The 10,425-nt window shown below is 38.3% G+C and overlaps 1 protein-coding gene across 1 annotated transcript; it reads right to left on the bottom strand.

Annotated features, from left to right (window-relative positions):
* Window positions 1–3,499: 3,499 nt before the first annotated feature.
* LOC131638338 (uncharacterized) lies at window positions 3,500–4,384 on the bottom strand. The gene has a single exon (XM_058908898.1). It carries the CDS (start codon window positions 4,382–4,384, stop codon window positions 3,500–3,502), a length of 885 nt encoding a protein of 294 aa, XP_058764881.1.
* Window positions 4,385–10,425: the final 6,041 nt, after the last annotated feature.

Genomic DNA, 10,425 nt, shown 5'->3' with positions numbered 1-10,425 from the left:
AGTTTGAAAATTCATACCTGCCATGTCACTTTTATTGAAAAAGAAAGGGAAAAAATTAATTTTTCAAAAATTTCCACTCACTACCACTTTCATGCATATTGTTCCATTGTTGGTATTCTCATTGTCTTGCTTGAGCTTTTTCATTATGTTGTGGAACTACTCATTCTGAACTGGGGACAACTAACAAAAAATAAAAAGCAAAATGACATAAAATAAAAACAGATTGACATAAAAAAAAATAAAAATCATCATGACAGTTATCATAAACATAACAGCTCACTATTCCCTTATGGTCGCTTCAGGAACTCATCTGGTCGAGCACCTGCACCCCCCCCCCCAAAAGAAAAGGGTTGGGCTCCGGCTAACCACAATACGCAAGATAACTGAGGGCAAGTTAGAAAAAAAATTTGCTTTCGCATCAACGCGGCGCGCGCATATCTTCTGCGACACGTGAAAGCTTCTGCCAACGTGTCGCGCCTCGGTATGAGGTCTCGCGGCGCGGTGCTGCATTTTGTTTAGGTTTCTGTTCCTGCTCAATCACACCGGTCTGATGATATATAAAACTAAAATTAAAAACGAGAAAACAATAAAAACTTACTGCATTGGGTTGCCTCCTAACAAGCGCTTTGTTTAACGTTGTTTGAGCTCGACGATCAGCTTCCTTAAGTACTCAGAAGTGTGAGAATACACACTTCCCTATCAAATTCTCCCCCAAGGTAAACTTTCAGCCTTTCTCCATTGACCGTCCAACTCTCTTTGGTTTTGCTATCCTCAATGATAATAACACCATATGGTTTGACTTCTTTGACCATGAATGGTCCTGACCACTTAGATTTCAGTTTACCTGGGAAAAGTCTTAGCCTTGAATGGAACAGAAGCACAAGATATCCAACCTTAAACTCTTTCTTTTTGAGTTTCTTGTCATGGTATCTTTTCATATTTTCCTTGTACATTTTGTTGGACTCATATGCTAAGTACCTGAACTCTTCTAGCTCGTGGAGCTGTTCTTTCCTTTTCTTAAATGCTAAGTTGTCTTCTCTATTAAAGAAACGTAGAGCCCACAAGGCTTTGTGCTCTATCTTTACGGGTAAGTGACATGCCTTACCATAAACCATTTGAAAAGGTGATGCACCAGTAGGGGCTTTATATGCAGTCCGGTATGCCCAAAGAGCATCATCAATCCTTGCGGACCAATCTTTCCTGGATACCGAGACTGTCTTCTCTAGGATATTCTTTATTGCTCTGTTAGAGATTTCCGCCTGCCCGTTGGTCAGAGGGTGATAAGGTGAGGAAATCTTATGATTGATTCCGCACTTCTCCAACACTTTAGCAACCTGTTCATTAACAAAATGAGATCCACCATCGCTAATAATTACTCGAGGCATGCCAAACCGGGTGAAGATGTTACGGTTTAAAAATTTCAATACCGTTTTGGCATCCGCTTTTGGAGTAGCGATAGCTTCAACCCACTTGGAAACATAATCCATAGCAACTAGAATATATTCATTAGTAAATGAGGGAAGAAAAGGTCCCATGAAATCGATCCCCCAACAATCAAAAACTTCAACTTTGATCATGGTTTGAAGTGGCATCTCATCTCTTTTACTTATCCCTCCAACTCTTTGGCATTTCTCACAATTTATCGCATGGTGGTGTGCATCTTTGAAAAAAGTTGGCCAGAAAAAACCGGATTGGAGAACTTTTGTTGCTGTTCTCCATCCATTAAAATGCCCACCACTAGGGGAATTGTGACAATGCCAAAGGATTTGTTGGGCTTCCTCTTCAGTAACACACCTTCTTAGTATGCCTTCCTTACCTATCTTGAACAGATATGGGTCATCCCACACATAGTATTTAGCATCGGATAACAATTTTTTCTTCTGATGCCAATCAAAGTCCTCTGGTACCATACCGGTTGCTTTATGATTTGCAAGATCGGAGAACCACGGTCTCACTTGGATTTGAAAAAGTTGTTCATCCGGCAATTCGTCATTTATTTTTGCTTATTAGTTAGTGACATTTACATTGACCAGACAGGATAAATGATCTGCTACCACATTTCCTGAACCTTTTTTATCCCGAATTTCTAAGTCAAATTCTTGTAAAAGAAGAACCCATCGAATGAGCCTTTGTTTCGAATTCGGTTTGGTCGGCAGATATTTAATAGCCGCATGGTCTGTGTAAATCACTACCTTTGTTCCAATGAGATAGGATCTGGATTTTTCAAGGGCATACACTATAGCTAGCAACTCTTTTTCTATAGTGGCATAATTGACTTGAGCGTCGTTTAAAACTTTGCTTGCATAGTGTATGACGTGAAATAATTTTTCCTTTCTTTGGCCTAGTACCGCGCCTATGGCATAATCGCTAGCATCACACAAAAGTTCAAAAGGTTTTGTCCAATCAGGTGCTACGATCACAGGTGCGGTAACTAGCCTTTCTTTTAACTTATTAAAAGCTTGGACACATGATTCATCGAAAGTAAAATACGTACCTTTGTTGAGTAAGTTACTAAATGGTTTGGCAATCTTCGAGAAATCCTTTACGAACCTTCGATAGAATCCCACATGACCCAAAAAGCTTCTTACCCCTTTTATGTTTACTGGAGGTGGAATTTTTTAGATTACCTCCACCTTGGCTTTGTCCACTTCAAGCCCTCTTGAAGATACCTTTTGTCCTAGTACAATACCTTCAGTTACCATGAAATGGAATTTCTCCCAATTTAGAATTAGGTTGGTCTCAATACATCTTCCTAGCGCCTCATCAAGATTAGCTAAACAAATGTCAAAGGTTTTCCGAACACCGAAAAGTCATCCATGAATACTTCAATACTCTTTTCAATGAGGTCGGAGAAGATTGCTTGCATACACCGTTGAAAGGTGGTTGGGGCATTACATAATCCAAATGGCATTCTTCTATATGCGAAAATTACAAAGGGACGTGTGAAAGCTTTCTTGTCATGGTCTTCTGGATTGACCACAATCTGATTGTATCCGGAGTATCCATCTAAGAAACAGTAATAGTTTTGTCCGGATAATCTTTCAAGCATTTGATCCATGAAGGGAAAAGGGAAGTGATCTTTTCTCGTGGCTTTGTTGAGTCTACGATATTCAATGCACATTCTCCACCCAGTGACAGTTCTTATTAGTATTAGTTTATTCTTCTCATTACTGATGACTATCATTCCTCCTTTCTTTGGCACTACTTGTACTGGACTCACCCATGTGCTATCTGAAATTGGATAAATCATTCCTGCTTCCAAGAGTTTGACTACTTCTTTTCTTACTACTTCTTTCATAGTTGGATTTAACCTTCGTTGCGGTTGAGCTACCGGATTGAATTATTCTTCCAACATGATTTTGTGCATACAATATGCTGGACTTATACCCTTTAAATCGTCCAAGACCCATCCTATTGCAGCTTTATTCTTTTGTAGGATTTGAAGTAGTCTTTCTTCTTCTTGCGTAGTTAGCTTTGAACTAATAACTATTGGTTTCTTTCACTCCTTATCTAAAAAGACATGTTTCAGATGAGTTAGGAGTAGCTTTAGTTCCATCTTTGTTTCCTTCACTTCTTTCGGTGGGTCTAATGTTTCCACTTTCCCATGCTTATCATTCATGTTTCCTCCCTTTTCTAGTTCCTTCACAAATACTTCGATTTCCTTTTCTTCCTCTTGAGTCAGCACATTAATTGAATCGACAAGGGATCTTTCTAACGGATTAGAAAGATGGATCTCACTGGCTACCTCTATTGCTACCTCTTCGGTAACATCTAGGCGGAAACAATCGCTTTTATCCTTAGGTTGTTTCATGGTGTCGAAGAGATTAAAGCATACCTCTTCGTCTTGGACTTTTAGCTTCATAATACCATCGTCTATATCGATCATCATCCGGGTTGTTTTCATGAATGGCCTTCCAAGAATAATTGGTGACTCTTTATCTTCTTCCATATCAATCACAACAAAGTCTACTAGAAACAGGAATTTGTCTACCTTTACTAACATATCTTGTGCAACACCGTAGGGAAGAGTGGCGGACTTATTTGCTAGTTGTAAGGTCATTCTGGTTGACTTCATCTCAATGTTTCCCAATCGCTTCACTATTGATAAAGGAATTATATTGATGCTTGACCCTAGATCTATCAATCCATTCCCAATGTGCTGATTACCAATGGTGACTGGTAGTGTAACTCGTCCGGGATCTGTTGCTTTTTGAGGGAGACAGGATACTATAGCGCTACACTGGGCATCAAGAACAACAACTTCTTCCTCTTCTGGTCTCTTCTTCTTTGTCAAGATATCCTTCATGAATTTTGCATACTTTGGCATTTGGGCAATGGCTTCGGAGAATGGAATGTTGATTTGTAATTGCTTGAAAATTTCCATAAACCTTGCATACTGCCTAGCATTATCTTTCTTTGATGGTGCATGTGGATAGGGGAGATGTTGGTTGAGGATCACATTGTTGGTCGTTTTTTCACTAGCGCGCCGCGCCTGTTTATCAGCGCGCCGCGATGCCTTGTTATTTTCATCTTTCTTCATCTAACTTACAATGATTTCATTCTCCTCATCTTCCGCGGCACGATTATTATCTTCCTTCTCAGTACCATTTGCTTCAATTTCGTCCTCACCACCTTTCTGACCAGTCCTAGTTACCACTGCTTTGCACTGTTCTTTCGGATTCTCTTGAGTGTTGGCGGAGAATGTCGCATTCGACTGATTAGCTGCAATTTGTTTGCAAGTTGCCCCACTTGAGTTTCCAAATTTTTGATTGCTGCATCTTGGTTTTTCTGGTTTGTCATTGACATCTGCATGAATTGCGTCATAGTTTCTTCCAACTTAGACAGTCCTCCTTGTTGTTGTGGTGGCGGTTGAGTGTAAGGTTGAAATATTTTTTGCTGGTACCCTTGATTGTTAGGTCTTTATTGATAACCTTGATTGTTATTCCTTGGAGGATAACTCTGTTGATACAGCGGAAGATTTGGGTACTGATTTTGCCTTTGTCCTTGGTTGTTGTTCATGTAGTTCACTTCTTCTGCCAAGACTGGTGGGCAAAATCCGGTTTGATGATCTCCTTTGCATAAATCACACTTAGCAACTTGGTAGGAGTTTGAGACTTCATTCAGCTCTTTGATTTGTTGTGGAAGCTTGGACATTTGTTGTGTTAAAAGCTCCACTTGTGAAGTTAGCAATTTATTTTGAGCCAACAGAGCATCACTATTAGTCAGCTCTAATAATCTAGGTTTCTTATCTCTGACAGTTCGATCATGATTACCCTGTCGGTCATTTAGGGCCATTCTCTCAATTATTTGAATTGCTTCAGAAGTTGTTTTGGTCATTAGTGAGCCACCAGCTGTGGCGTCCAAAAGTGTCTTATTTGTAGGTGTAAGACCGTTACGGAACATGTGAATTTGATCGACTTCCGCAAATCCGTGTCCCGTGCATTTTATCAACATAGCTTTATATCTTTCCCAAGCTTCATTCAGTGTTTCGTTACTACCTTGAGAGAATACCGCAATTGCTGTCTTTGCGTCAAAGAACCGGTTTTAAGAGTAAAACCGTTCCAAGAATTTTTCTTCTAGGGTGTTCCAATCAGTCATAACTGTTTCAGGTTGATCTAGATACCAATCTTTAGCCTTTGATAGCAAGGAATATGGGAACAACCTTTTGAACAAAGTCTCTTCCTCCGCTTGGGCTACACCTGTAGTACCTGCTAACTCATAGAATCGAGTCAGATGAGTGTATGGGTCTTCATGGTCCAATCCGGCGAAAGGACTTGCACAAATGAGTTATAGAATACCGTTCTTCAATTCAGATGTCCGCCCATTAGCGGCAGTCCTCGCGAATTGTGGATTGAGACGAGGACTATCTGCACATGGAGCTGTGGCGGCCATGTTTACAACAGTGTGTTGTATGACGGCTTCTTGCTCTTCTTCAAATAGTTCGTGGAAGTAAAATACCTCAGTCGACTCATCAATTGTTTCTAAAGATTGTGACGAAGTCGCAGCTGCGTTGTCTCTAGCCTTTGCTATGTTTGCTCTTCTTCGTGTTTTGCTGTTCAATCTCCTAACGGTTCTTTCAATCTCGAGATCAAAAAGAAGTTGATCGCTGGAAATTTTGCTGCACATACACTAATTCTGGTCAACATCAAGTATTTGAGGTTATAATTCAAAGGTTCAAATATGGGTTTTTTAACTAAAAAGTCAACTCAACTTTGACTGGCCATAACTTTCACATGGAGTATCAAAAATTTCCCTACCAAAGCCTATTCTGAAGGAAATTGAATTCTCTACAACTTTGTCTCTCACATGACAAGGCTAGAAATGCTTCATTCAAGAGATATGGTCCAATACATTATAGGTCCTCCAAAAAGGTCATTAAAAGGTTTTTTTTTCAAAAGCCCATAACATGAGCATGGAAACTTCAATGGAGATGAAACCAAAAGGAGTGTTTAGAGGACTCTTTAAGCTTTCCAAAAAGTCCTAGATCATCTCCATATGATAAAAATTGAAAGAGTTGTGATTGATAGAAGTTGGCTAAAAATCAAGAAAAGTGTGAAACCCTAATTGATGAATTTTGAACTTTTGAGTATTGGGCCTATAAAATTGAACTTCTCACGTGAATAAAAGGTCATGAGAGGCCCATTAATCAATTTCTATTTATTTTATGGTTTTATTTCATTTATCTTTGAATTTATTCATTTAAATTTAAAATAAATCAAATTAAGTCATGATTAAATATTAAAGGCAAAATGCTCATTTTGGTCCCTTATGTTAACCTCGGGGTTCATTTTGGTCCCTTAACTTCAAAAAGTGTCATATGGGTCCCTTAACGCTCCAAAAGGTGTCATTTTAGTCCTTTTTATCATATTAGCGATGAATTTAGCGACGGATTTTTGAGTTTTTATGTCGCTAATGTGATAAAAAGGACTAAAATGACACCTTTTGAAGAGTTAAGTGACCAATATGACACTTTTTGAAGTTAAGGGACCAAAATGAATCTCGAGGTTAACATAAGGGATCAAAAAGGGTATTTTGCCATTATTAAAAGATTATATATTTGATTTGCCAAATCATGATACACTTCAAGATCAATCCAAGAGCATCCAAAATGTGGAAAAATACATAAAATAGATTTGGACTTGAAATAGAAAGTTTGGAGACAAAAATCAAATCAAATTTCTTTTTCGATCAAAATCTTTGATTTCTTCCAAATGAAAAACCCTACTTTTCTCCTCTATATATATGCAATTCATTGAGGTTCCAAGGGGAGGAATTTTGGTGGAAAGGACTAGCGTTTCTAAGCTTCCAAATTATAAAGAAACCTAGGGCAAGATAATTTTTATTATATAGTGTTGAAAGTATTTTGGGTAGATATTTTCTAATATCGTATCCACAGAGACTGAGTTAATATTGCTGCCGTTCTATAGTTGAATTATAGTGATTAGTGAAAACTATTGGTTTTGATTGTTTAATCTCAAATTACAAATAACAGAATAAGAATTAAATGGCTAAAAGCTTAAAGAACGAATAACAATGGTGATAAATATGTTGAGTTCTAGGGTTCATCAACCTATTCAGATGCAATAATCAATTAATCCACAAGTGAACATCATCAAAGTTATTATCTTCATTCATCCTCAAAACTGATATTATGTCTAATGATCAATCTAAAACCACCTCCACCGGTATGATATTCGATCTCTCAGAATAACTCTAAAGATAGAAGGAATTAACCACGATGATTTATGAAAACTTCTTCAAAATCTCATCTTTGAGTAAAAATCAACAAGTCAATATAAGAACCTAGGGCAAAAGTATAAACCCTATCTCTCGATTGATAGTTTAACAATGATATAAAATAAAAGCAAGGTTCTTTATTGATAATAAAACTTAAACAATTGTTCACAGGAATTAATCAAAGTAATTGCATCTTCATAGGTTAACTACTACCTTAAACTCAACACAATGGGTTTTAGCTCTCCATAGACATGAAGAACACACAAGACTTCATAGAGGGATTCATCTTCATCAAGGGAATGTCTTCAATGGATGTTGAATTCTCTGTCGGATGTTGTTTTCTGCTCTGGAATAGGATTGCTCTCTGAATTTCGCTCACCAAAGATCTCTCTCTTATGAGGATTAAGGCTTCTATTTATAACTTTATTTCTTTACACGCAGCTCCCGCGGCGCGGCACGGCTTGGCGAGGCGCGAGCCCAAGTCAGAAGTGATGGAGCGTCGCGCCCCTTATCACCTCGGCTCGGCCTATGCTTCATCCTCCTTCTTTGTGATTTCTCCTCTCCAGAATCTCTACGCCTTTGTGTTTCTTCGTCTTTACTTTTCAACATTAAAATCTGCACAAATAACACCCAAAGTGATGCAAGTAGCTCTACAATTAGCATCAAACCTCTAGAGTTCAATTCTAACCAAAAAATCCTTAAAAATCATAAGATATGTTTAACTTTAGATCAAAAGATAGTTAATTTAACACATGAAAATACTACTAATTCACTCCTAACATATAGCCATTATTAACGAACTCCAAGGATTGCATCATCGTCTGGAGGTCACCAGGAGCCATTCCCAGTCATTAACGAAGCCCAGAATACATCATGTAGTCGTATCCGCGATTGCACCGGTTTGGTGAGAATTTCTAATCTTAAACTCTTCATTCACTCAGCATGAACCACTTCTATGCATAGACCCATGTTTATAATGATGTTCCTGCGTGTTTTAACGTGTCGTTCATAAGTTTTGATGCAGGAGAAGAGTGCCACCATTGTTAGGGCACAGAAACCTTGAGGCTTCGTTCTTCAAGTTGTCGGCGTTATCATCTTAAACTAACCATCCTAACGAAGTCGCAGGGTCCCAATTAGTGGACCCCGAGGTTTTTCCTTTTTCGTTTGTGCAGTTTCCGCAGGTTGTAAGGATAGAGCTCGCCGAAGTAGATGAAGGAGTCGCTGCCGGCGGTGGTTTGACATTTGCAGGGGATGGTCGTCGCTGCCGGCGGTGGTTTGACATTTGCAGGGGATGGTCGTCGCTGCCGTGGCTCGTCTGTGCATCCTGATTGGAGGGTCAACAAAACTCAAAACTCTCTCTCCATGTTTGGTTCGCGCATTTAACTGTAGGCCCAGGTTTGACTTATGCTTGACTGTCCACCCAGGATCTTTTGTTGTGTATATGATTATTTTGTGTATTATGCCAATTACTAACATCGAGCAGCAGCATTGGTAACAAAAGATCCCATGTGAAGTAACAGACCTGGGTTCGATCCCTGGGTCTGTATTATGGTTTGGTTATTATTTCATTCATGTTCCAGCGCGCGCAACCCAGGAAAGACCACGATACACCTGCAGGCAATAACCACAAGATCCACCAAGCAGCAGATCCAACGCATCAGGATTGAAGGATCACCATAGACACTCATATGGCCACCATACAGGATCATGCCCAGGTTTTATCTATTTATTTATATATAATCTTTTCTTGTTTCTTTTAATTAATTAAGTCAATTTGGTTTTTTAGGTTTATTCTAGTAATTTGATTTAATTTAGGTTTTAGGTTTTTTTCTCTCTAGTTTAGGATTTTAGATTAATTTAATTAATAATTTAAAATTAGGTTAATTAGGATATAATTAATATTGGGATTTTATTTATTATTCGTGCCGACCGAATTAATCGGTCGCGATGGTTAATAATTAATTATTTAATTAATTAAATAATAAATTCAAATAAGGTTTATTTGCTAAAGGTTTTAACCATTTCAATTGGTTACGATAATTAGCGATCCTTCCTTAATTCGTTATTTGTTTTAATCAAACCTATTGATTATGATAATTAATGATAATTAAAAACCTTCAAACTGCAAATTTCAAAACTACGATAAGGTAATTCAAAATACCTTGCAACCTGCGAATTTCAAAACTACGATAAGGTAATTCAAAATACCTTCAAACAACTTCATACTAAATCTAAGGCGTACAACTCTGCCCCGAACTACGTTGACTCTGATCCTCCCTAAGGAGGTACGTAGGCACTTGGATAACCAAGGCGAGTCCCCTTCCCCAAAACCTCAATTAGGTTTTTAGTCTCACTTTTCGCCCTATTCATTTCCTTAGCTATAAACCCTAAACTTTAACATCTTTGGCCACAAACCTTTACCTTAAACTTAAAAACCTTAGGAAAGGGTTAAGGGTTCCTAACACCTTCCCTTGACCCGAATATAATAACTTACCCCGAATCTCTTAACTGCATAGGATTTCCTATTCGCCCTGGTAGAATAGGTGGCGACTCTAAATATTAATTTATAGGGCAGGTTGCTACACTTAGACTTGATCAATTTTTCTAAAAATGGATTCAAGTCATTTCGATTTTTCTTGTACTGCAAGTCATTACCTAGGTCAAGGTTCAATAATTGCTTGTACTTAA

This window comes from Vicia villosa, unplaced genomic scaffold (genome assembly GCF_029867415.1).
Source record: "Vicia villosa cultivar HV-30 ecotype Madison, WI unplaced genomic scaffold, Vvil1.0 ctg.002268F_1_1, whole genome shotgun sequence".
NCBI classification, from domain to species: domain Eukaryota; kingdom Viridiplantae; phylum Streptophyta; class Magnoliopsida; order Fabales; family Fabaceae; genus Vicia; species Vicia villosa.
The sequence above is the reverse complement of the archived record's forward strand: the minus strand, read 5'-3'. Positions and strand labels throughout refer to the sequence as shown.

What these genes read in the sequence shown, in the direction of transcription:
- LOC131638338 (XM_058908898.1), bottom strand. Translation starts at nt 4,384, where the DNA reads ATGGAAATTTTCAAGCAATTACAAATCAACATTCCATTCTCCGAAGCC.